This window comes from Geotrypetes seraphini, chromosome 1 (genome assembly GCF_902459505.1).
Source record: "Geotrypetes seraphini chromosome 1, aGeoSer1.1, whole genome shotgun sequence".
In the NCBI taxonomy this organism is placed as follows: Eukaryota; Metazoa; Chordata; class Amphibia; order Gymnophiona; family Dermophiidae; genus Geotrypetes; species Geotrypetes seraphini.
Genome location: NC_047084.1, coordinates 22,218,095 through 22,245,775, shown reverse-complemented (window position 1 = coordinate 22,245,775; position 27,681 = coordinate 22,218,095). Strand labels below are relative to the sequence as shown.

Sequence of the window (27,681 nt, the reverse complement as noted above, 5' to 3'; positions counted from 1 at the left end):
TCAGCGATTACGATCAATTAAAATCAAAACCGCGGACTTAGAAGGCACAAGCAAAGGAACTTTGCTCAAAGAGTCGAAGACGGACTTCTCGGCTCCGCGGAAAAGTAAGAACTGAGGAGACACGGCCGTTGCATCGGGCGGGAAGGCACTCGCGCATGCGCGGTGCGGGCCACTCGAAACTTTGAGTTTTCTTCAAAGAAGCATCCGCATCGGGGCTCCGTTGGATCACGTCACCCATTAGTGAGAATACCTGCCTGCTTGTCCTGGGATAAATTAATTTATACAGCTTATAACCCTCCCTCCCACATATTTCGTATCATTCATCATTTTCCATGTTTCCATTATGAACTGCTTTTAACATATACCAAGGTTACATAAAAATTTGTATTAAAAAACAATTTTAGAAAAAAAGTATATGCCAGACTATAGACTAAAGCTTAGAATATGACTATTTCTCAAAGCACATGGTGCAATTGTTTCACATATCTAAGACACAATGATAATGTATCAGAGACACACCCTGACATATATTACTGATTAAATGTCATAACAACAGTGTTCTACCACTTTGCCAAAAGCTATAGTCTCACTCACTGTGTTTCCTGGCTTCTTTCTGCTATAGTGCTATCTTCAGTTGAACTGATTTGGTCACATACTTCTGCACTCTGTGTCTATAAAGAAATAATTGATTTTCAGAGGTGCTGAAATAACTTGAGTGCTAATAACAAAACATAAATAGATATGTCTACAATATCAGGTTTGACTTGCCAAAGTAATAATTGATCCCAAGGTATAAATGAGAGGAAATTACCAGAGAAAGTTCATATCCAACAATAGCTCATGGTAAAACAGTGCTAAGATGTTAGGGTTTGAACCAATAAACCACCACCACCACCACAATGTGAAAATATACAGTGATTGTATTGTTCCTGAGCCAAGTAAGCTGATTTCTTCATAAACTGTTGATCCATTAGTGGAACTGACTCTAAACAGCTCAATGCTTTTCATAGTCTCCTCTATGCTGACAATTCACTAGAGCAGAGGTTCCGAAGATGTAGCACATGGCACCTGGCAGCATACTGGAAACTAGTGCTGCAACTCTCTCAGCAGCCCAGCAATTCATACAAGCAGCCTTGGGGCCTTTGCTAGGCTACGCCCCACCTCCACAGAAACAGGAAGTTGCATCAAGACGGCAGGGCACAGCCTAGTGAAGGCTCTGAGGCTGTTTGTAAGAATCATTAGGCTGCCACTACGGATTCAGATAAATTAGAATAGACCGCAAGAAGAAGTTCTGGACTGGGGGTGATGGTGGTGAGAGTATGGGCTGTTGCTGAAGGGCTGAGAGTGAGGGGATGTTGCTGGACTGGAGGAAGGGGCGAGAGTGAAATATGCTGCTGGATCTGCAGAAGGGGTAAGAATAGGGGTTGCTACTGGAATTGTATGGAAGAGGGAAAGGTATGCTGAACAGGAGTAGGAAAGGGAAAGATGCTCCTGGATCTGGGAAGAAAGAGAGCATGCAGTGCTGCTGGACCTGGGGATGGGAAGACAGCAGAGGGTACTACTGGACCTGGGAAGGAGAAGAGGGGTGCTGCTGGACCTGGGGGAGAGGGAGGGATGCTGCTGAACTCAAAGAGGGAGAAGCACAGTTGGACCTGGGGTGGGGAACGGGGGTGGTGCTGCTGGACAGGGGGGAAAGGAGAGAGAAAGACTAGAATGAGGGGAGAAAGGGATAGACAGACTTAGCGAGGGAAGGAGAGATGCTTGACTGCAGGGGGAGCAGGGAAGAGTGAAGGATACTAGCCCCAGGGTGAGGGGTGTGGGCAGAAGGGAAGTTAGAGAGGAGGGAAGGGGTACAGAGAAGAGATTTTGGGTATGGAGGGAACATATGGACAGGACACACGAGGTAAGATTCTGTACAGAAAGGGGATGGGGGACACAGAGGGGCAATACTGATGATAGGGGAAAGGATAGAGGCACAGAGAGCAGATGCTGAATACAGGAAGAGGAAAGGGACAAGGACACAGAGAGGAGAAGCTGGACAAGATAGATAAGAATGCAGAGAGAAGAAATGTTAAATGGACAGGAGATCTTGCAAAGACAAGAAAAAAAAAGCTGAGAAGAACTGAAGAGAGACACTGGGACTAAAGTGAATGGAAAAAATACTCAAGACAACAAAGGAAGAAAAAAGTATTTTATTCTGAACTTACTATGTCAGTCTTGGAAAATGAACATTTCTGATATTTTGTATTTCAGTTTCTATTTCTCTACTATTGCTGTACATTCTGAGTCTGACTTCTTGAGGTTTCCAGTTTAGTTTTTTGCCTTCGTATTTCTATTACTGATCTGCGGTTTCTTGTTTTATATTTGAACATAGGATTTGCCACTGCTGGGTCAGACCAGTGGTCCATCGTGCCCAGCAATCTGCTCACGCGGTGGCCCTTAGGTCAAAGACCAATGCCCTACTAGAGTCTAACCTTACCTGCGTATGTTCTGGTCCAGCAGGAACTTATCTAATCTTTTCTTGAATCCCTGTTGAGGGTATGTCTGTGTCTTGCATGTGTAACCGAGATGTGTTATTCTGCTAGCATTTAGTTTCTGTCTAGAGATCTTGTAGCAGTCCCATGTGTCCTATATTCTCACTAGGCAGTTTATTAAGTTTCAAGTTTATTAAAATTTTGATAAAATGCAAATCAAGTTTACTAAGCATTTTACAATTTGTATAAAAAAGGGGAAAACAATGAACAAATAAGTACCAACTAAAAAATACATCACACACATGAAACAATAGGAAAGTGGGGAGAACTACAATTTAAAAGTAAAGAGAACAAGAAGGGTAAACCACAATAGGGAAGCAAGGGAGTGCAGATTATTAAATGATCTTGGCTGATTCCCTTTAAATTTCCCTTGAACTTATCTTGGTTTTTTTTCCCGACCTAATATGAAGTGGTAGGGAATTCCATGCTGTGGGGGCTGTAATTGCAAATGAGGTGGCCCGACGTATGCTGATGATTTTCAGGGATGGTGTGTAAAGGAGATGTTGTGATGAAGATCTTAAAACTCTTGAGGGTTCATGTGGAATAAGGAGTGGTGTCAGGTCAAAAGCGCGCCGGGACAAAGGCGCGAGCAGACAACTGAGCGCAGCGTGGAGGTGCGCGCCGAAGAAAAAGACTGTTTTTAGGGGCTACGACGGGGGGGGTGGGGGGGGAACCCCCCACTTTACTTTATACAGATCGCGCCGCGTTGTGGGGGGTTTGGGGGGTTGTAACCCCCCACATTTTACTGAAAACTTAACTTTTTCCCTGTTTTTAGGGAAGTTACGTTTTCACTAAAATGTGGGGGATTACAACCCCCCAAACCCCCCACAACGCCGCCGCGATCTGTATTAAGTAAAGTGGGGGGGGCTCCCCAACAAAACCCCCCCGTCGCAGCCCCTAAAAACAGTCTTTTTCTTCGGCGCACGCCTCCATCTTGCGCTCAGTTGTCGGCGCACGCCTTTGTCTTCCGCGTTACTGTCTATGAACCATAAGGAGTTTGTGAATAAAGGCCGGTTCATTAGTATTTCGTGTCTTGAAAGAAAGAATAGCTATTTTATATGTAATTCGATGTGATATTGGTAGCCAATGTGCATTTTCAGCAGAGGAGTAACATGATCAAATTTCTTTTTGATAGTAATAATTTTAATGGCTGTATTTTGTATCAGTTATAAACGGCGAATATCTTTTTGGCATGTACCCTTGTAGAGTGCATTGCAGTAATCTAGTTTGGATATAATAAGAGAGTGAATGAGAATATTGAGGGATTGAGGGTCCAGTATGTTTGCAAGAGATCTAATTATCCTTAGTCTGATGAAACAGTTCTTTACTAATGAGCTAATTTGTGTATGATAAGTCAGTTTGCTATCTATGATAACTCCCAGGTAGTGTTTTTAGTGCCTGGTGTAATATTTACAATGCTGTTTTTTTACTTATAAGGTTGTTGCTCTTTGAGACCTGGGCATTGGCATTCTTATGGTATGGTAAGATTCTGTAGAGGCTCACCTAAAAAGACTAGGCCTAGCAGTTATCCATATTGCCTAGTTCTCATATGTGAGACTCTACTAGCCCTAGCAATTATGACATCTTTTCCATAAGCAGTCACAGTTGACCACTGCTTTAGCTGACTCGCTGCCAGAGAAGCTCTTATTGTTAGGGCCTGTTGAACCCTGTTAGTGCCTGCTGGGAACGAAGTCCTTGTCAGTAAAGCTCCCAAAACTAGTACATTTGTTATTCAGTCAGAGCATCTCACTGAGGCTGACTGGGATTTGAACTTTCACATACTGATAACAGCAAGCAGATGCCACATATGTATCATCCTCATATTCTGGGAACATGTACTATGCTATGAGTCTGAAAGGCAAACACTGAGTGCGAATGTTGCTATAAAGGGAGGCTATTCTGTGAGATTCGGAATAGCTTATCTGTGGAGCAGACGAGTGCACTGCCCAGAAGCTCCTCCCATGGAAGAGCTCCCTGCCTGATTGTAACGGCTAACTGGTTTGTGAGAGGCTAAGGATATAGGGCACAGGCACCCATGATGATGTATCTTTCTTTCTTTTACTAATAAATGCTATATTTAGTTTTAAAAGAAGCAAGTGTGTGTTATTCAGTTTTACACTAAAAAGTCAGTAGGCTAAAGGGTTTTGTGCTAACTTGTCCTAATTACAGTTAGGCAAAACAGGTTCCAACTCTATGTCTTGCAAGGGAGGGATTGTGTGTTGGCCTTACTGAGGTGATATCAAAACTAAAAGTTTTAGTTTGTTATAACATCAGACAGAGCTTTAGACACTCTGCAGAAACTGGTGTGTGTTGAGGTGCAAGAAAAGCCCATTAATCTTGCAACTCCCAATCTCATAAGAAAGCAAAACAAACATAACTGCCATGTTGGGTCACACCAAAGATCCATTGAGCTCAGTATCCTGTTTCCAACAGTGGCCAATTCAGATCACAAGTACATGGCAAGAGCCCAAAAAGTAGGCAGATTTCATGCTACATAAATAATGGCAGCTCATAGCATATACTTACTCATCACACATTGATCCTTTGCTTCAACTAATTCTCAATTAACTTTGTATTAGGAAAGAGAAATAGGCTGTAAAGCTGGTTAAGAGCAAAATGAGATATGTGGAGACCACTAAAGTCCCCTGCACCATCCTTGTCATTCAATCACAATTTATAAAATACTGAAAAGATCCATATTTCTTAAAATGAACAAACACAAAAATACCTTTGCTCCATCTGTGTCTCCCACAGCTTCTCTCCTATCCCTTTTTTCTGATATTTTAATTTTAGATTTTGACGGATGTAAAGTCTGGGACCGTGAGGACTTGGATGCATCTGATACAGAAGATTCATCATGTTCTGACAGGCTGCTTTGTTTACTAACAAAATGAGAGATTAACAATACATTTATAGAACATATTTATACAAATTAATCTAAAATAATAAATTAATGTTCCAGATATATCCAAAGCCAGTACTTTAATATAGTTAAAATGATGAATTGTATTACCTGGTTATCTCCTTTTCTTTAATCCTGCAAGACCAGTCCAGTTGAGTGGTTTATGACCCCTTACTAGCAGATCATTTCTATACAAAACTCAAAGTCCTAATATAACAGAGTGCAGACACACTGTTTTTATGATTGACCAAACTATTATTTGCATTGTCTTTAGATTTGATTGTTAATAAAGGGATGAGTAAATGCAAGAGAGACGAGAAAGCAGCCAGTCCACTCAATGAAGACAGGAAGCAGTAAATCACACTGGAGCTGAAGGCTGCAGTATGATTGTGCCAAGCTGTTGCTTGCAGGGTTTATTGCTTCCCGTCTTCATTGAGTAGACTGACTCCTTTCTCGTCTCTCTAGCATTTACTCATCCCTACTCTTGACGAAGATTCTGAAACGGGGCTCTGTCGAGTGGAGATAGAGTGGCGATATGAACCCGATGGGACTCAGCTAAGTTGAACTGCATCATTGTTCAACAATTTTCTATTGATTCTTGCATTTTTCAATTATTTTTTGTTAAGCCAATTGTTTTTGAAGATCGCTTTTCGGGGGGTTTAAAGCGCTCTTCAGCCTTTTTCTCCCATTTGAATTTACATTGAGCATCTTTGTAATTATTATTATTTTGTCTTGAGAATTTTTGGGACATTATGACGTATGGGGCAGGGCTTATTTAGACTTTATTGGTCTGGTGCAAGTCATCAATAAGCATCCGCCCGGGGCTAAATGTAGATCGAAGGGCTGATTGATCCCGTACTGAAGTCCTATTATTATTATTATTAAGATTTTTTTATTAATAATATTCAGATACTGTTTATTCTTACAGGGAGTTTAAAGCTTCTACCAAATGTTTTGGTTTAGTTATCTTCTTTATTGGTAGCTGTTTTGGTTTTTTGTAACCTAGTTATGCTGATGACATTACAATTATTATTCCATGTCGCTCAACAGTTGCTAATATAATTCATATCATTGAAGCTGTTTTGAGTTAAATGGATCCTTGGATGTCAGAATTTAAACTAAAATTAAGTCATGATAAGACCAAATTCTCCCTCGTTTCCTCTCAAAAGACTACCCATGAACCGTCTATTACTCTAAATACTATTCAACATACAATTCATTCCTGGATTGAAATACTGCGAGTTGTTTTTGATCGGAATTTGACAATGAAAAATCAGACTGATGCAGTAGTTAAGAAGGGGTACTATACACTGTGGAAATTGTGTACCATTAGACCATACTTTGAAATCTGCATTCGAAGTTTTGGTCTAGTCACTTTTATTAAGTCATCTGGATTATTGTAACATAGTTTACATTTCCAGTACCCAGAAAAATACTGCTAGATTAAGACTTATACAGAATACTGCAGTAAGACTCATATATGGTCTGAAGAAATTCAATCATATAACTTCCTTCTACCGTGAATTGCACTGGCTTCCTCTGGAAGCTCATATAATCTTTATATTGGGCTGCATCTATTATAAGGTCACCTTTGGCCATGCTTCACTTTACCTAGTTGATCGATTTTCATTAGCTTCTCAAAGGAACAACAGAAGATCTCATGCCCTTTTTGTATTTCTTCCTGTCAAGGGTTGTAAAAGCATGAAATATCATGATCATACTCTTTCATTCCAGGCTATGACAAGGACTTTCGACATTTGCTGTTTTCATCTCATTCCTATATACATTTCATACGACAATTGAAAACTTATCTTTTCTCAAAATATCTTGCTGATTAGACCTTTATGGTCCCCTTTCTATTGTTATTATTTAATTTTGTAAACCGCATTGAACTCTATGGCTATGTGGTCTAGAAATCCGATTATATGTTATGTTACCCAAATAGCCCTTATGGCTGCAGGTGCCATCTGTATGGTAGTACAGTAGGGTTTTGGTAGGTTTTGATGGGTGCACTATGAATGCAGTGTTAGAGTGGCTTATGGGCCTGGGTCCTCCTCTCTATGGTTCACTAGACCACCCCCAGACTTCTTAAGCCACCTCTGTGCAGCTCTAGGTTTTCCTATGCCAGGTGCTAATGTTCTGGAGAGAGGTATGTACTTTTTTATTCAGATTTTTATGGCAGGGGGTGGGGGTCAATCATCACTGGGGGAGCGTGTGGGGGTCTGTACTAGAGAATGACACGGTGGCGGTTTACCCGCGGCCACCGCATTTAGCCGCGGGTAACCCGCCAAAACGGGGAACGAAAACTAGCAGTCGCTGCGGGGACGGGGACAAGGCCATTCACCGCCCCGTGGAGCGGTGAATGGTCTTGTCCCCGCAGTGAGGCATGAAGGATCGCGCGGTCCCCGCAGCCCACACCCGCCTGCCCAATCAATCCTAGTGATTAGCCAGCTCTCTCCCTTCTCCTCACCTTAGTTTGTAGGTTTTCTTTTTCGGCGACTCGCACACTATCAAAGAGCCGCGCACCCGCTGCTGCTCAGTTTCGATCTTCTGCTCTGACGCAACCGGAAACAGGAAGTTGCAGAAGAGCAGAAGATTGAACACTGAGCAGCCGCACGTGCGCGGCTCTTTGGGAAAGCGTGCAGGTCGCCGAAAAAGAAAGCCAGCAAACTAAGGTGAGGAGAAGGGAGAGAGCTGGCTAATCACTACAATCGATTGGGCAGGCGGGTGGGGGCTGCGAGGACCCTGCGATCGCCCGTGTTCCCGGCTCAAACTGGAAGGAGGGAGTGAAAGGGAAAAGGATTCTGGGCCAAGGGGATGAAAACGGAAAGAAAAACCCACAGCAGGAAAGAAAGGGAAGGACAGGCAGGTGAGCCAGATGCTAGAAGCGGGGGGGGGGGGGGAAGAAAGAGGGAAAAAAGCTAGATGGGGTTGAAAAGAAGAGACACACTGGTATGGAAGAGGAAGATAGGGGAAATCTGGACACAGGAAGGTAACAGAAAGAGGGGAAATTATGTGCATGGGGCATAGGGACAGAGACATAAAGGAGACATGCCATGGGGATGCTATATGGACACAGGGGGGGGCAATGGCAGATACATAGGGGAGATATTAGAAATGGGGAAAATAGGAGCACAGAAGCGAGATGGTTTGTGGGGATGGGACAGGGACCGAGCTTGCAGGCTCCAGTGGCTTGCACAAATTACATTGTAACGTGCCATGAAAATAAGAGGGAGGAAGGTAGATAGGCCACGCGAGAGGAGCTGAAGGGTGGTAGAAAGGAACAGATGGTAAAGGAGGGAGGGAAGGGTGGTGGTGGAAAGGAATAGGACAGACATTGAAGGAGGGTGGAGAGGAACAGACCCTGAAGGGAAATGTGGAAGACAGAATGGGAAGAAGACAGATGCCAGACTATGGGGGAGCGGAGGGAAGAAGATGGGTGCTAGACCAATTGGGGGGGGGTGAAGGGAGAGGCACAGTAACAGCAAATGGAAGACGCAAAGAGAAGACACACAGTGGATGGAAGGAATTGAATGAGAAGATGTGGAAAGCAGAAACCTGACAACAAAGGTAGAAAAAAAATTATATTTATTTATTTTTTGCTTTAGCATAAAGTAGTATATTAGTTGTGTTGATAAAAATTAATAAACAAAGCCCTGCCAGCTGAACATCTCTTTCTCCAGTTCAGCAGCAGGAACTTTGATTTATAAGAAAGGAATAAGCTAAATATTACAGTACTAAGGCTTATATGGATGCAGCGGGGAAGGTGACGGGGTGGTGAATGGGATGGCAGTGGCGGTGACGGGGCGGTGAAAGGGATGGCGGTGACGGTGACGGGGCGGTGAAGGGAACGGCGGTGACGGGGCAGTGCAGAGGATGGTGGGCCGGGGACGGGGCGGTGGCGGGGACAGATTTTTTTCCCCGTGTCGTTCTCTAGTCTGTACTTTGTATCTGCAGTGGTTATTTGGTCACTTTGGATACCTTCTGGGCACTTAGGCCTGTTTTTAGATTGTCTAAGTCACAATGTATAAGTTCCGTCTAGGCAGTCTCATTAAAGTTTCAATTATCGCTGCAGGATGACTAAGTCTAGGTCAGCCCACATCCTGCCTACCTCCCGCCCTAACCACTCCTTCAAAAACATCCCTTTTCACTATGGGCGTACAGCAACAGTGAAAAGGCCTAAGCTGCTTTTAGAAATGTCTAAAACTCATTTTGATTATCAGCACTTGGATGACCTGTCTTTTTGATCGTCCAAGTGCCGATTTAGGCCAGGATTCACTAAGCAAACCGATCGTGTACCGATCGGTTTGCGAGCCCTTAGCGAGCAGATTTCCCTCTGGCCCGATTCACTAAAGTGTTTAGCGAACCCCTCCTAATCCGTGCATGCAAATGAGGGAAATGGTATGCATATTTTTGAAGGCAGCGATTCTCTAAACAATTTGTACAACACCGATTGGGCTTACAGATCAGAAAAGAAGCGACTGCTGAAGACCAGTCGCTTCTATCCTGGCCGACTCTCCTGCCCTCTTTTGCCCTTTAAAACCACGGGCTTGCAATGCTTTTTAGCAGAGCAAGCCCATGGTTTTAAATCCACCGCTGCCATCGAGCCCGATGCTGCCCACCCAGTCCCCGCAAATATGGCAGGAGGGATGCCAACTCCCTCCTGCCATCGCGAAACCACCATCAGCCTGGCCGGGCCCGGCCCATCCCTCTCCGTACTCTTTAAAATTATGGCTGGAGGGTTCCCACATCCTCCTGCCATATCTAGAACTACTAACCCCGCCTCCCAACAAGTGCCCCTAACCCCCCCTCCCTCCCCGAACCCCCCCCCTTCCCGAACCCCCCCCCAAATTTGCCCTGCAGCCGCGTTGAAAAATTTGCCTTGACTTCTGAGAAAAAAACAGAATATAAATGAATTAAAATTTTCTCTAGTCTGCTTTGTGTAGTTTAATTTTGTGGTTACCATTATGTATTGTTAATAAGATTATATTGTGTATGTGAATTTGAGGAGGCACAGCTCTTGAGGAAATTGTAAAGTGAAACGGTTGGGCAACCGTCAGGCAAAAGCTAAGTGCTCTTCCTTTACAAATTATCAACGAATTTGGTCTTGGAGAATGAGATGTACAGTGTCAGCATCTATGAGACAAACTTGGTTCTTTTTATTACATAGAGCTTTTTGGACCCCAGTTCGTTTACAAAAGTTGGATAGCTCTAAATCTAATAGATGCTGGCACTGTAATCTAGAAGTGGGGACAATGGATCATCTAATTTTTTATTGCCCCTGCATTAGGAATTTTTGGAATTCAATTTGGTCTCAAATAAATTGCTTATTGGAAAATCATGTGGAAATATCATACTGTTCTGTTCGGTATGTCTATGAGGAAAAAAAGTCAATTATCAGCACATAACAATAAGCTTTTGATGATAATGATGGGTGTTGCTATGCAACATATTACTAACAACTGGAAAAATTATAGTAATCTCAATTATACGTTTTGGTAGAATTCCCTGTGTCATATTTACAAGATGGAAAGAGCAATTGCAATACAGAAAGGAAGTTATAAAATTTTTTTAAAGATATGGAGACCGATGGTTGATTTTTGTAGTGAATAGGCATCATTTTTCTTTGATAATATACATAGGGGGGTGGGGGGATTGGAAGATAAGATGTAGCGAAATTGAAATTTTGAAGGAATATGATAGTTTTAATGATTGTATAGAAAGATGGGAGGGGGGAGGGTTTTTAATTAATTTACATATTAAGAATATAATGTATGATGTTCAAGTGTTATACAATAGTATTTCATGTTGTTCTTTTTGTGCACTTGATGTAAGTTTGAAAAAGAATAAAGAAATTAAAAAAAAAATAAAAATAATCAACACACTATTAATTTTTAACCTGTTAATAAATATTGACAGTATTTTGTGTATATGTCTAAAAAAGACTGATGATGAACACATCACCTGTGTAAGGGCATGAAAAAATGTTGAAGTAGTGCCTTGGGTGTTTGAGGTCTTGTGGTGAAACCAGCTAGATACTACATAAGTTGTTTCTCTGAGTCTAGTTAGTATATGTGTAAACATCTCCCTAACTGTCCTAACTTTGGAAGTAGCATGCTAAACTATTCATGTCTGGTTGTTTTATTGAGAAATCAGCAAGAACCTTTTTATTCAATATTAGTGAATTGAAAATCTTGAAGAGGCATTTTGAAGAGTTCCTTGATTGATTGATTGATTGATTGATTGAACATTTAGTCATAGTATAGTTTATTTGCTCTTATCATTGCTATCTTATATTATCTGACTTCTCTCCTCCATTTTATATAACATTCCTGATTCTGGTGTTTCCTCAAAGCCCCTTCCAGCTTCCGTACATTTATTCTTAATACTAGTAATGGTTCACAGAACCATGGATTGCTTTTTTGTTTCCACTTAGTGGCTTTAATTGGAGCAATTTTGTTCAGGCTTGATGTTATTAGGTCTTGCCATGTGAGTAGCGTTTTATCTATATCAGCAGTCATGGGTTCTAGTTACCAGAATATCTCTGTAGGTATCTTACTGCATCTCGTCATATTTGGTTAGACCATAATAACATAGTAGAGGACGGCAGATAAAGACCCGAATGGTCCATCCAGTCTGCCCAACCTGATTCAATTTAATTTTTTTTCTTTTTAGCTATTTCTGGGCAAGAATCCAAGCTCTACCCGGTACTGTGCTTGGGTTCTAACTGCCAAAATCTCCATTAAAACCTACTCCATCCCATCTAAACCCTCCCAGCCATTGAAGCCCTCTTGAGCCCATCCTCCCCCAAACGGCCATATACAGACACAGACATGCAAGTCTCCCCAGTACTGGCCTTAGTTCAATATTTAATATTATTTTCTAATTCTAGATCCTCTGTGTTCATCCCACGCTTCTTTGAACTCAGTCACAGTTTTCCTCTCCACTACTTCTCTCGGGAGCGCATTCCAGGCATCCACTACCCTTCTCCGTAAAGTAGAATTTCCTAACATTGCTCTTGAATCTACCACCCCTCAACCTCAAATTATGTCCTCTGGTTTTACCTGAATAGGCTTTCTTCAGGGTATGCTGTGAGGTCTGCAGTTTGTCTTTATATATAGTGGGTCCTCTAACCTGATTAGCTGGAATTGGGGTGATTGAGGAAAGAAAGTTCATTGGTCATGAATTTGAATTCTGGCGGGAAAGTTTGTTGGTCACAAATTTGAATTGTGGAAGGAAAATCCTTTGGTCACAGAATTGAATTTTGATGGGAAAGTTCATTGGTACATGAATTTGAGTTGTAGCAGGAAATTCCATTGGACACAATTTTAAATTTTGGTGGGAGTCTGTTGGTCACATTTTTTAAATTATGTCAGAATAGAGGCTGGAAACTCTGAGATGGAAGGAGAAGACGTTTGTCCTCAGCCCCAGTCCTTTTTGCGCTGAATTTCTTTTGGATGAGCATTTGCCATGCTTTGCTTATGGAGAGCTTATCTCCATTATTGGGGTGTCTTGATATCTCTATTGTCTCTGAGTCTTCTTGGCCACCAGTGGTCTTCTTTCTCCAGGACTTTTGTGTTCTCAAATCTAATTGTTTGACCAGTTTCCTTGGCATGGAGGGCTACAGTTGATTTTTCTGTGTTGCATAGCTTGTGATAATTTGTGCTCTTTCAGCTTTTCCTCTATGGTGTATCCAGTTTCACCAATGTAAGATTGGCCAAAACTGTATGAGATTTTGTACACTCCAAGGGTTTGGAGCAGAGGTAACCAATCTCTCACATGCCTGAGTGTGGATGCAAGTTTCTGTGGTGCACTAAGAACATAAGAATAGCCTCACTGGGTCAGATCAATGGTCCATCAAGCCCAATAGCCTGTTCTCACAGTGGCCAATCCAGGTCCCTAGTGCCTGGCCAAAACCCAAGGAGTAGCAACATTCCATGCTACCGATCCAGGGCAAGCAGTGGCTTCCTTCATGTCTTTCTCAATAACAGAATATGGACTTTTCCTCCAGGAAATTGTCCAAACCTTTCTCAAAACCAGCTACTCTATCCGCTCTTACTATAACCTCTGGTAATGTGTTCCAGAGCTTAACTATTCTCTGAGTAAAAAAATATTTCCTCCTATTGGTTTTAAAAGTATTTTCCTGTAACTTCATTGAGTGTCCCCTAGTCTTTGTAATTTTTGTACCCGTTTTACTAAACTCAGGATTTTGTAGACTTCAATCATATCTCCCCTCAGAAATGTCCATGGTTCTGTAACTGGTACTACATCAGCACTTCTTCACAACCCCCAGCATGTCAAACCTCTCTAACATATTTTCCAGTCCCACTCTCCACTACACAATCCACCTCTTTATCCTGCTGTACACTTACCCGGGTTGATGTGAAATCAATGTACTCTTTTTTCATCTGGGAATTTCTGCCATTTAATCGAGGTCCTCTGTTCCTTGACCATCTGCTGAACTCCTTCAGGATGATTCTCTACATTTACTTCCATTAGTGCCTTCCAGGCTTCCTCTAGTTTTTGCTTTCCACATCATCCTTTTGACTGTAAATATTAGCATATAACTGAGTGACTTCTCTTAAGTCTCTCTGCTTTGTGAAGTGATTGGGGAAAGATCTCGATATTTCTCTCCAAGTAATGAAGCCCTCCTTTTTTGACCACATATTCATGCAGGTGAGCCACTATACCCCTGTGCCAATTTTCTCTTTGTGGTCCAAGGTTTCTAAGAGCATTTCCACTTTTGGAACTTGTTTGTCCATTTCTCCCTCCTGGCTGCTTTTCAAGATTGCTATACATAGCTTCTTAGACCTTTCCACACATATATCTTTTCAACTCAGCCATGCTTTGACATATCACTTGCCCTGAGAAGACATACTGCTCACAAATTATTCTTGTTCCCAACTCCCACTGTTTGGAGCTTAACCCGCCATGCAGTTTTTTTTCCTACTGCCTCTTTCTTTCACTGCTAGAGTGTACTTAATTACCTCTAACTTCCTCACAGACATTGGGATATTACTGCTTCATCAGATGACACCCTCTCAGGCAAAAGTTTTCTAACATTTTTAACACCAGTCCCATAGGTGAACTAAGACTTATGATGCTCTTTCCAGCAATGATGCCACTTTCTCCAGCTTCCTTAAGTACTTTCTAAAATATTTTTTGGTCTTTGCTTGTTGGCCTGGTAGCTTCCTAATATTCCTTTGGGTTTCGAGCTCCAACACAAACAGCCTCTTTAGGACTACAGAACTATCTTCATGTAGTTACAACTACAAGAGAGAGGTTCCCCAATATTTTTAATTCAATCAAGGGACTGAGTCTGGCCATTAGGAGTCACCATGCAGCAATGGGACTTCTTTCCCCAAGAGCTGTGAACTCTCTTTCCATGGCACTTCCAGTCCAAATAAGCACAAGGAGTAAAATCTTGGTTCAGGAATCAAAGCTGTCTTCTGCACCTGAATCACTAGGATGATTACTTCTATGCCTTTTCTACAAGATAGTGGGAAAAAGTGATATAAAAGATTAAGAAGAAGAAAAGAAAGCATTCTATTGCTAATATTCATGAGCAGAATAAGCTTCAGGTAAGACAATTAGCTACTGAAATAAGCTAGTCTCCTGTGGGACATATCTCAGATGTTGTGTTGCTTTGGACAGAACTACACTAGATGATTTCTAGTGTAGATAACCATACTAGAAATCATCAGGTATGTAAATTCTGCCTTAGAATGGAACAACAGCTTTTTAGTAATAACATATTGTTAATATAGTTAGTTTAGAAATTGGCATATCCTACCTGGTTGAGCTATGCTGTTCACCAGTATTCTCAGTCTCTTCATTGCCAGGCAAAGAATATTGCGATTCTTCAGATTCCACCAGGAGATTCTCCTGTTCTTCAAGGCATTCTGACACTCCACAGCTGTCAATAGGGTTGCCACTGTCACCAGTATCTTCTACAGCCGAGGCTCCTTCTGCTGGCATATTTTTGGATAATTAGAATTGAAGTAACACTAAAATCAATTTGCAATGTTCAACTCTATTGAAAAAAGCACAACTGATCACTGCCTTTCAAACTTTGTAGCTATGACCCCATGTCAGATATGCACATTACTCCAACCCTGCCTGGGCCACTGTTCCTGTCTCTCTTGTAGCATTTTCTTGTCTTCGATGGACCCACACAGACTTAGAAATAGCATGGGCTTGATGGTAGGTGCAGGCCAATGACTTTCTTCTCAACTTGCCTAGTTACAACCAAAGATGCAGATTTGTTTTAGACATCACCTGGGGATGCAACACACAGGTTGGGAAGCGCTGCCTCAAATCATCCATAATTTAATTGAAAATTTTGTCAGCAGATCACAAAAACATGCAAGTCTCAAGCAGCCACACTCTAGTCCAACTTCTTTAAACATTTAATGCTCAAGCATTAAATTCCTATTTTATTATTTTAAAATATTTATAAGCAACAAACACATAAAAGATTCTAACAAGTAACCTGTGAATCTCAAGTCCTGAGCTAAATATCATTATTGGAAACTTCTTCTGTCTTTAACTTATTTAATAAAACATTATGTCCTGGCAGAGGAAGTGACGTCATCGGGAGCGATGGTGGCTTAAAATCGAAGCTCCTCCGAATCACGCTAAACTTTTAGCTTTCAGTTAGCGGTACGAGGCTAATATCTTGCATTTTTTGCATAATTGGGAGTGGAAAACTAGCGGGCTGCAGATGGCTACAAAAAAAGGGCGAGCGGATTTGAAATCTTATGCTTACCAGCCATCGGATAATTCTGAGGCCTGTGAGACCGATGAACCACAACGCGGTAAGGGCGTTGCCCAGCTGAGTACCGAGTCTGATGCTCGATCGGCCACCTGTGGGGAAATGCGTGCATGGATGGCGGATTTAAAATCTACAATGCTTTCTATCCAAAGCACTTTGCAATCGGAGGTGGCTAAGATTGGGCAGTCAGTGCATGATATGGGGGCTCGGCTGCAGGAGTTTGAAGAACGCGTTATTGACCATGATACGGATCTAGTGGCCCTGCAAACGCGGTGCGCTCATTTGGAACGCAGACAGGAAGATTTTCAACTTCGCCTAGAAGATGGTGAGAATCGCAGCCGACGAAGTAATGTGCGAGCTAGAGGGGTTTCTGAATCATTGGCTGCATCGGAGTTACAGGCTCATTTGTTGGAAATCTGCAAGCGCTTTCTTCAGGCAGCTGACCCAGAGGCTCCTATACCTGTGATCGAGTTTGAAAGAGTGCATCGGGCTCTGGGTCCCCGGGTAGGTGATCGGCCCCGAGATGTGGTAGCCTGTTTTACGCGTTATCCAGTTAAAGCTCAAGTTTTTCAAGCCGCTCGAAAAGTGGGACATATCACATGGGAAAATTCTAAAGTGGAATTATTTGCGGATTTGTCTGCAATTACTTTACGAAAGCGTCGAGATTTCCGGGAGATTACTCGCTGCTTACAATCCCATGCTATCAGTTATCGATGGCTTTTTCCTTTTGGACTTTCCTTTCAAGTGGCTTCTCAGCAGCATAAAGTTACTTTAGTGGAGGAAGCTGCAGCTATATTACGTGACGCTCAACTTTATGCACCCTTGGAAGAGCCGACTACATCATCTGGAACTGGTGCTTCATCGCAGCGCTGGAAACGGGTCCCTACTAGTAGCAAGCGACTGCAGCGGAGATCTGGCCTTGAGCAGACTTCGGCCTCTGGGCTTACCTGACTTTTTAAGCTGCTTTGTTGGTTCTTGGTTGAATGATATGCGATTCTTGCTAGTTCTTGTTTATTATTAGAATATATGATCTCTTCTCGTACTATTTATCATATGATTGGTGTGATTTGGGGTATGTTGGGATGTCACTTTCTCTTTTAGCCCACCATGAGGAGGGCCTTTGGTTAGGTTGGGGATGGGAGGGGAGGGAGGTGGGGGGGGGGAATGGGGAAGGGGTTTTTTCTTTTCTGCTGCTGGTTTTTACTGTGGGGTTTGTTATTCTGGGTTGTGAAGGGTTGCTTGCGGGAGTATGGTTGCGTGTGGGTATGTTGGAATGAATGGCTCCTGAAGGTATTAGTTTCTTTACTTTAAATGTACGGGGTCTGAATGTACCTCGAAAGAGGCAATTGCTTTTTAAAGAGGCTGATAGGTTGAAGGCTGGGGTGGGTTTCTTTCAGGAGACTCATCTTAAGCCTCAATATGAATCGCTTGTGAAACATTCTCGTTATCCCCATATATATTTTGCTTCAAATGAGGAGGGGTCTAAAAAACATGGCGTAGGGATTCTTTTTGCTAAGCACCTTGATCCTCAGATTAAACAGGTGGTACGAGACCCGATGGGTCGTTATTTGATATTAAAAGTTGAATTGCAGCAGGTGCTATATACTTTTTGTAATATATATGCTCCTAATTCTGAGCAAAAAGATTTTTTGGTAACTTTAGACCAGGTGTTGCGAGGGGTTGTAGAGGGCTCTTTATTAGTAGGGGGGGATTTTAATTTGACTTACGATGTGGGATTGGATAATTCGTCACAGTCGATTCATTATGGAAAATCTGATAGAAAGCAATTGCACTCTTTCTTTATGTCCTGGGATTTGATTGATCCTTGGAGACATCTATATCCTACTACCAAAGATTATACTTATTTTTCGATAGTACATGATTCATATTCTCGCATTGATTTTTGGGGCATTGATAAGGCTTTACTTTCCCAGGTGTCAGATGTTGGAATTGCTCAGCGTGTGTGGTCAGATCATGCTGCGGTACACTTTGTTTTACATCCTCATATGGCTTCCTTTGGGCGGCGGTTCTGGCGATTTTGTGATAGCCTATTGGCGGATCCTATAATAGTGTCCCGAATAGAACAGAATTTGAAGGATTATATTCAGTTTAATACTAGTGATGAGATTTCTCCCTTGATATTTTGGGAAGGTATGAAGGCAGTTTTACGTGGTCATATTATTTCTATTGGAGTACATCGACGGCGAGAACGTGGGCGAAAACAGGAAGCTTTGCGCCAACAATTGCATTATTTAGAACAAAAGCATAAGCGGGATCTTTCTCCTACTTTGCTGACGCGTCTAGATAAGGTGCGAAAAGATCTGCAGATGATGCAATTGGACGAATTATCAGACCAATTACAGTCGGTCCAACAAAAACATTTTGAAAATGGTAATCGGGCGAGCCGTCAGTTGGCTTATAAGTTGAAGGCTCAAAAATTGAGGAATGTGATTACTAAGGTGACAGCTTCTGATGGTTCAGCCTGTTATACGCCGGAATCTATTGCAGGTGCTTTCCTTTCATTTTATCAACATCTTTATACTCCTGAACGAGATGTGTCTCAAGTTCAAATTGATAATTATTTGGCTCAGACACAGCTTCCTGAATTGACATCTGAAGAAGCAGAGTGTCTGTCAGCCCCTATTTCGGAAGCTGAAACTCAGTGGGCAATTTCCACTTTGGCTTATGGGAAAGCACCTGGGTTAGATGGCTTTACGAATAGATTCTATAAATGTTTTAGACATTTGCTTGTAGGCCCTCTTACTCGGGCCTTTAATAGTCTAGAAATGGGTATGGAGTTGCCTTATTCATGGAGATTGGCGGGTATAACACTTATTTTGAAACCGGGAAAAAATTCTATGCTTTGTGGATCATATCGTCCAATTTCATTGTTAGACACTGATTATAAAATTTTCACAAAAATTTTGGCTCGTAGGTTGCAATGTTATATGACTTATTTAGTACAGGATGACCAAGCGGGTTTTATTACGGGGAGGCAAACATTTGATAATATTCGTAGATTGCTTCATTTGATTTGGTTTGTACAACGTGAAAAGATGCCAGCATTGCTGCTGAGTGTTGACGCAGAAAAGGCCTTTGATAGGGTGTCGTGGCCATTTTTGTTGAGCACTCTATCAGCTATGGGAATTAGAGGACAGTTTTTTATGTGGATTCAGATTCTATATACTAAGCCTTTAGCAGCTCTCCGGATTAATGGGGGGTATACAGATTCATTTCAGTTAGCTAGAGGAACAAGACAAGGTTGTGCGCTTTCGCCACTACTTTTTGCGCTGGTGATGGAGCCTTTTGCTTCTCATGTTCGAGCCCAGCAGTCTATTCATGGCATGGTTTGTAATGGACTTTCCACAAAGTTGTTGATGTTTGCTGATGATGTTATTTTTACTGTAACTGATCCTTGTGTTACTCTCCCGGGTATTATTGGTGAATTGTCTGCTTATGGCGCTATATCCGGATTTCGGACCAACATGGATAAGTCTGAGATATTGAATTTGTCAGTACATCCAGGGGATTGTGCTTTTTTGAAGGCTACTTATTCTTTTAAATGGGCATCTAAATTTATACGTTATTTAGGGGTCAATGTGCCAGCGCGGCTTTGCTCTTTGTTTGAAGTTAATTATCCAGCGATTTTGCAATCTCTTTGGGTTGATTTGGATAGATGGGAGAATGTTTCCTTATCTTGGTTTGGTCGCATACAAAGTGTAAAGATGATGGTATTGCCGAAGCTACTTTATCTTTTTCAGGCTTTACCAATTCCTTTGTCTGCTGCTTTCTTTCGTGGGGTGGCTAGAAAAATTTTTAAATACATTTGGAAGAGTCGACCCCCACGGGTGCCTAGGAATGTGTTGTATCAACTTCGCTCTCAGGGGGGTATGGCTGTACCCTGTTTGAGGCGTTATTATGAGGCAGCTCAATTGAAGTCTTTTTTGAGTTGGTGTAAGGATAGATCAAAAAGCTGGGTTCGAGGGGAAAAAATTTTGGGATCGGAAGAGCTTTGTCGGGTGATCCCTTGGTTAAAAGTGGAAGAGGCTCGACAAATGTTTAAGGGGGCTAACCCTTTTTTGCAACATACGTTTGTGATGTGGATTCGGTTGCGCAATAGGTTTTTCCCTTCTCGATTGTATTTTCGTAGTACCCCGTTGTGGGTTGCGTGGGGTTTTGCACCAGGTAGATCTGATTGTCGTTTTCGGGCTTGGGCTCAAATGGGTCTTATGGATTTGGGAGATTTTGTGGAAGATGGACGATTATTATCATTTTTGGAATTGAGGGAAGCTTATGATTTGCCGCCGACTGATCATTTTCGCTATCTTCAAGCAATAGATTTTATTAGTCGCAGGGCTTTTGATGATATTTGTTTGGAAGAAACCACCCTGGAGTGGGCGATTATGGGTAGTAGTGGTAAGGGGTGTATTACTAGATTCTATAAAGCTCTTATTCAACAACAGGCTCCCCCGGTAAAATATCTATCTCTTTGGGAGGGACTTTTACGCCCAGTGCCGCCGATTATTAAATGGGAGCGGGTGTTTAGTCGCCTGCTTCGAGTTTCTATAGCCAGCTCTTTGGTGGAAAATGGATATAAGATGCTTTATCAATGGTACCTTACACCTCAGCGTCTTCATCTCATGTATCCTCAAGTATCTAATTTATGTTGGAGACGCTGTGGTTATTTGGGTACCTTTCTTCATATCTGGTGGGATTGTCCGAAGGTAATCCCATATTGGGATATGGTATTTGAACTGTTGTCTGATATTTTACATACCACGATTTCTCGAGCTATGGGTAGTGCTCTTTTACATTTACCTTTGGTTCCATTGTCTTCTAATACACATAAATTGGCTTGTTATATCTTTACTGCTGCTCGTCTTTTATTAGCGGCATATTGGAAACAGGCCTTTCCCCCAGGTCGACTTCATTTATTACGAAAAATAGATTTTATTTTTCGTATGTCTAAATTGACGGCATTGACAAAATCTCGTCTTACACCCTTCTTTAAGGTGTGGAATCCTTATATTCGGTGGTGTGAATGTCCTTCATGATCTGAGTGTTTAGCTACATTTGTGTAACCCTATGTGAAAGTTGATTTTGGGGTGGGTTAGGGGGGGGGGTTTATTTTGACTTATGTGATTCTTTTTTTGCATTGTACTGAAGATTATAGTACAACTTTATCTTTTTACTAATTTGGGGGAAAGGGGTTGGAGAAAATGTGTCATTGTAGATATCTGTTTGCTTAACCTCTGTGTTTTTGTTATATATATTTGAAAACTTTATTAATAAACAATTTATAAAAAAAAAAACATTATGTCCTCATATTCACATCCAAGCACTCTCAAATCTTACACAGGATCAGGAAGAGGCTGCATCTTCAGCTTTTAAGAGAAGGCAAAGCAGCTTCTGCTCTGACGAGGGTGGGGGAGACAAAAAAAGCAACCAGATCTGATGTGAAATCCCTATTCACAAGAGATTACAAAAAAAAATAAAATAAAACAAAATAAAAAATCCCCAACTTTAGTAGTTATAATCCTGATTAAAATAATGGAACAGTATATAATAAAACGAGAATGATAGATATACATTATGGTTTATTGGAAGCTTCTATACCACTACTAATGACTGGGGAGTCAATTCTGAGCAGTTTGCATGAGCTTCAGTAATGGTGTTACAGTACCTGAGCTAAACATATGTGAATCTTACCTATTTATTACATTACATTAGTGATTTCTATTCTGCCATTACCTTGCAGTTCAAGGCGGATTACATATGAATTGTCAGGACATTTAGAGGTGCATAAGGAGTAGTCTGGACATTTTCTAAATTGCTAAGGATTGGAGAGTATTGCAGATGATGCTTGAGATAGATCTAGCTGTGTTAGTTTGGTTTTATGTATTTTTTGAATAGTAGGGTTTTTGTTCCTTTTTTGAAGGTTTTGTAGTCTGTGGTTGAGATCAGTAAGTTGGAGAGTTGGTGGTCCAGTTTTGCTGCTTGAGTGGCTAGGAGGTTGTTGTACAGTTTTTTTTCATTCGACGTTTTTGGTTGGAGGGTGCGTGAATGGTGTGTGGGTTCTCCTGTGTCTGGTTGAGGTGGTTTGAATTAGTCGGTTGTTCCAGTTGGCTGGGCTGTCTCCTTTTATGGCTTTAAATAGTAGGCAGTAGAATTTGAAGAGTACTCTCGCTTGTATTGGGAGCCAGTGTGAGTCGTGGTATGCCTCTGTGATGTCATCATATTTCTTCAGCGAGTAGATAAGTCTTAGAGCTGTGCTTTGTACTGTTTGTAGTTGTTTTATCATGGTTACTGGGCAAGGGGGATATAGTACAAATACTATAATTATTGTTTCTGTATTGTCACATACTCATCTTTCTTTGTGTTCCAAGTGCAGGGTAGCCTGCTGTTTCCTGCATCTTGTTACTCCCCTCAAATGTTTCTTTATTTGCTAAAGTGTTCTGTGAAGAATATCGTCTTTATTCCTTTCTTTAACTTTTTGGTGTCCTTTTCTAGTTTTAATTCCTTTGGAACGGAGTTCAGCCATATTGAGGCCATCGTTGAGAACATTCTTTTCCCGACGCTTTTGTATTTGATGGCTCTAAAGGAGACATGACACAACAAAGACTACTACACTGCTACTGATCAGCCTATAATTCCACACACAAGCAAATGAAAGATTAGGTTCTTACCTGGATAATCTTCTTTCAGTTAATCTACTAGGGATTCTGTACATGTGGTGATTTATCTCTACCCGTGAAATGGCTTGCAGAGAGGAAATACTTACAACTTTGAACACCTCCCATATATAGGCAGAGCCCCAGTCCACACCTCAGTTTAGTCCCAAAGCAATTAAGCTCCACTGGAACAAAAGATAAAGAGGAGAGGAATGGGGATACTCCCCGCAACAAGCAATGTTGGTCTGCTTTGCAAATTAGAAAACAATAATTAGAATAAAACATAACAACTGAAACACAACCATAGAGAAACAACCTGCTGTATGCAACTGGCACTAACAATAAGGAAGGCCAGAGGCAGAGGAATATACTTACACATGCCGGGTTTATTGTCGGTGAGCCATCTGACTGACAGGAAAAGAACTCCAGGCCTGGAACACAGAAATATCTGAGGCAAAAAAGCAGGCAATACAGAGGGTGAGCCTTATGGAATCTGTAGTAGATTAACTGAAAGAAAATTATCCATATGGAATTTGTAGTAGATTAACTGAAAGAAAATTATCCAGGTAAGAACCTAATCTTTCATTCAGTTACATCTACTCCAGTAGCTGACCAGGTGGGACAGAACAGCCTACCCGCTAAACTAAGGACCCAAAAGCATCATTTTCATGAGCCACCACATCCATAATGTAAAATCTAGAAAAGGTATGAAAAGTAGACCAAGTAGCTGCCGGACAGATCTCTGTGGGAGGAATTGCCTGAGATTCTGCCCAGGAAAATGCGAAGCTCCTAGTCTAGTGCACCTTGAGAGAGACTGGTTGCTGTTTACCACAGGTAATGAATGCTGCCAGAGCTTGTGACACATACTTGCTGATGCAAGCAATACAGGCTCAGGCTGACGCTGCAAACACAACTCCTAATGCAGCACCATCTTCCAGTGAAGACTCCAGCTCCTTCTGCTTCTATGAATCAAATAATGGGGACAACGGTGTGCAGTTGGAACTAGATCTCTTCTTGAATGATGCTGCACGTGATATATCCAGTCTCCAGTGTGATCCAACTGTGAAGGAAGTGTTTATTCTGAATAATAGAAGCCTTCCATCAAGCGCATAAGTGGAGAGACTCTTCAGCATCGGTGAACAGGTTCTTACACCATACAGGAACAGTTTAACAGATGAGCATTTTGAAATGCTTTTAATGCTCAGAGCCAATAAGCTCATTTGAAAATATAAAGTACTTATTGTTGTAATATTCATATAGTTATAATTAATAAAAAAGTAACTATTAACTACCTAGTTAATTTTTATTTAGTAACTAGTTACATTTAGTGAAGAGAAACTGAAATCAGTAACTAGTTACTGTATTTTTCGCTCCATAAGACACACTTTCCCCCCCCCCACCAAACAGTGGGTAGAAATGTAGGTGCATCTTATGGAGTAAATATAACAAATTTTTAAAGCACCCCAAAACAGCTCTTGGAGACCTTTTTTTTTAAAGTGCAAAAATACTGGAATATGGGTTTTTGAGGTGAAGGACCTGAACCCTAACCCCGGAAACCCTCAAAATTGGGGTTTTCTGACCCACCTCAATTCTCCCATAGGAATGAATGGGGTTTTACTCAGTACCATGCCTCCAAAGACTGTCACCGCTTCTGAAAACCAATCACTTGATTCCTATGGAGAGTTGTCAATTGGCTAAAATAAGCCTGCCATATACCCTGAATAATCTGAGGCACAGATGGAATATTAATAGATGACCATACCCTTGCTATCTCCCGTTTAATAACCTCTATACACACACATACTACCTTAAAAGAATTCTTATCCATTCCCGGGGGTTTATATTGCAACAAAAATAGTTTAACATTTCATGGTACTACAATCTTTAACATATCAGAAAGTAATTGGGCACACTTATTCCAAAATACTTGTATTAAGGGACAGTACCACCACATATTAATATAGATACCATGAGAACCACATCCTCTCCAACAGGCTTTAGTCCTACCAAATTAGCTGAAATTGATATTCGCTCTGTCATATGGATTAATTCCCAGTCCTGTGGAGAGAAGGTGGTCCCTAAATCCCTTTCCCATTTGGCTCGATAGCCATATAATCCCTGAGGGCTCATTTGTAACATTGCATAATACCTGGTAATAAGTTTTTTTTCTGATTCGAGTTCTCTATCAACATTTCTTCCTACTGTGTTTGTGGCAATTGTAACTATTTTTTAATAGGAGAAGAAAACAATAAATGCGGAACTTGTAAATAAATATAAAAATCAGTAATGGAAAGAGAGTATTGTAAGCACAGCTGTGAATAAGACTTCAACACTCCAGCTTCATATAAATCCCCCAGTATAATGATACCTTTATTCACCCATCCATTAAGGATTGCGTGATACCATGCTAGGGCAAACGCATACAATGATATCAGGGGTGCAACAAGAGATAATCTCTTCTTACCCAATACAAGGGTCCGTATTTGAAATAGCAATTTACAAAAAAAAGAGGAAGCCAGGGAATACTTCTCTCAATTGAAGGGTTCTTTTCATTGGTGTCCACAACAAATTGGCCCATTCATTTTGAGAGAAGTAACTTCTATAAATGCGTACCCATACTTTAGGTTGTGAATCATACCACCCTCCAATAGATTTCAATTGGGTCGCCATATAATATTTATACAAGTCTGGTACCCTCAGCCATCCTTTAACTCTAGGGCATGATAACAAGGCCCGTGAGATCCTGGGTGACACCTTCGTCAAATGTAACCATACTTTTTTTTTTTTTTTTGCAAGGTTTAAATAGCTAATCTAGGGACTCTAAGAAACAATGTATGGTGGTAATATAAAAACCTGGGTAACATCATTTTACATATTGCACACAGGATGTCAACGCAGTGGTTAGAGTAGCGGATGGGCCTGGGTCCTCCTTTCTATGGTTCACTAGCCCATCCCCAAGGCTATTTAAGAGACCTGTGTGCAGCTCTACTAGGCTTTCCTATACTAGGTGCTGATGTTCTGGAGACAGGTAAATACATTTTTATTCCGATGTTTGCGTGGATATGAGGGGGTTAGTGAATACTGGGGGGGGGGGGGTTTACTTTGTCTCTGCAGTGGTTATCTGGTCACTTTGGATACCTTTTGGGCACTTATACCTGTTTTTACATTGTCTAAGTCAAAGTATAAGTTCCGTCCAGGAAGTCTCATAAAATCTTCAATTATCCCTGCAGAATGACTAAGTCTAGGTCGGCCCACATCCCGCCCTAACCACTCCTCCAGATATGCCCCTTTTAGCTCTGGGCGCATTCAGAAGCCTAAAAAGTCCCTGGATACATCCAAAAAATAGGCTTTATTATCGGCACTTTTAAGTTATTCAAGTGCCAACTTGGGCGGGATTTTAGACGTGTTTACATTTCAATTATGAATCCCCTTACTGTACTACTGTAGAAAACAGGAAAGGTAGAAAATTTATTTTAATGACTTGATGTTTCTAAACCATCATAACCATATTACTGATAATTCCAGGGCATAGAATTGGCAAGTGACTGCTTCAAAGGCTATCTTTAGAATGGAGGTACAGAATCATGATCCTTCTCTATAGTACGACCACCAGATTTATCTTTCCCTGAAGCTAGTTACTAAAGGTCCCTAAAGCTAGTTACTAAAGGTCCCGCCAGAGACAACACCCCTAACCAGGTGGGAAATAAGTAAAACATTCTTAAACATTCTTACTTTTGTTTCTAATTCTCTCTGTGCTAGTTGATTTTTCAGATACTTCATTTCCTCCTGAAGGCTTTTCAGCCACTGATGAACTGGGGTCTTCACTCTTCTTCTTTTTCCTCTTTTTCTTCTTGGGTCGGCCAGGCTCTGCTGCAGCCTGGCTTTCATGGACACTTGGGGATTCCTCATTCTCTTTTTCTGCAGAGCCTGTGTCCATCTCCACAGCTTCAGTGTCAAATGTTCCACGATCATTGCTTGAAAAGCCAACTTCTTTTGCTGCCAAAGACAAGGATGTTCAGTATTTGTTGAGTGTGACTACCTGCATTTATGTACAGCATAAAGGACATTAAATCTATTCCAATGCTCAATGAAGGAAAAGTCAGAGAAATACATAGGAAAAAATGTGAAATGATATACCCATAAATAATGCGCAAACTTAGAAATAACATTTCAAGCAAGCATGTGAAAGATGATTATGACTGAAATGGTATGGAGACATGCATTGCATTTTAATATAGACCAACACACCATCAAAAGAAAAAGATATGGGAAGGTTCACTTTTGTCCTTGTTAGATGGTTGATAGCATACTGTACAAGTGATGTGTGAGATTATGTTACCATTTTGAAAAACTGAATAAAAACATATTAAAAAAAAAAAGATAACTGAAATTGCTTATTTCTCTCTGCATATACGTGGTTTGCTTTTAACGCACACTCCAAGAGCATTTACATATTTATAGGAGATCATTTAATAAATGCCAAGAAAAAATGTGATGTTACTAAATCTTCTTTCCCCCCGAGTCCTATCAGAACAGTCCAAAATGAACAGGTTATGCCCCTCCTATCAGCAGATGCAAGCCCTGCCTGTTGCTCAGTATATTCTGTACCAAAATATATGGAAACCCTTCTCGAAGTTAACACCAAAATAGGGAGGGAGGGAAGGTTGTACAGCCTCAGTCTGTATTGCTGCTTGACTACCAATTCACAGATCACGACCCCAGATTACAAAACCGTCAGAAAAGAAATAAAAACCCGGCTATTCATGAAATCCTTAAAGACAAACTAACACAGCAAGAATC

At 41.3% G+C, this 27,681-nt stretch overlaps 1 protein-coding gene across 3 annotated transcripts in view; it reads right to left on the bottom strand.

The window, feature by feature from the left end:
* BDP1 (B double prime 1, subunit of RNA polymerase III transcription initiation factor IIIB) overlaps positions 1-27,681 on the bottom strand; it is a 324,783-nt gene that overhangs the window by 233,211 nt on the left and 63,891 nt on the right. For 2 of the 3 annotated variants that reach the window (XR_004537715.1, XM_033928971.1), the window contains exons 10-13: positions 26,614-26,877; positions 15,230-15,407; positions 5,263-5,416; positions 595-671 (exon numbers count right to left, since the gene is read on the bottom strand). Coding sequence is in view for 2 of the 3 variants with exons in the window: in XM_033928971.1 (XP_033784862.1) it covers positions 595-671; positions 5,263-5,416; positions 15,230-15,407; positions 26,614-26,877 (673 nt within the window). In the remaining variant the exon portion in view is untranslated. The remainder of the gene's footprint in view (positions 1-594; positions 672-5,262; positions 5,417-15,229; positions 15,408-26,613; positions 26,878-27,681) is intronic. The other variant, XM_033928981.1, reaches the window with a different exon arrangement.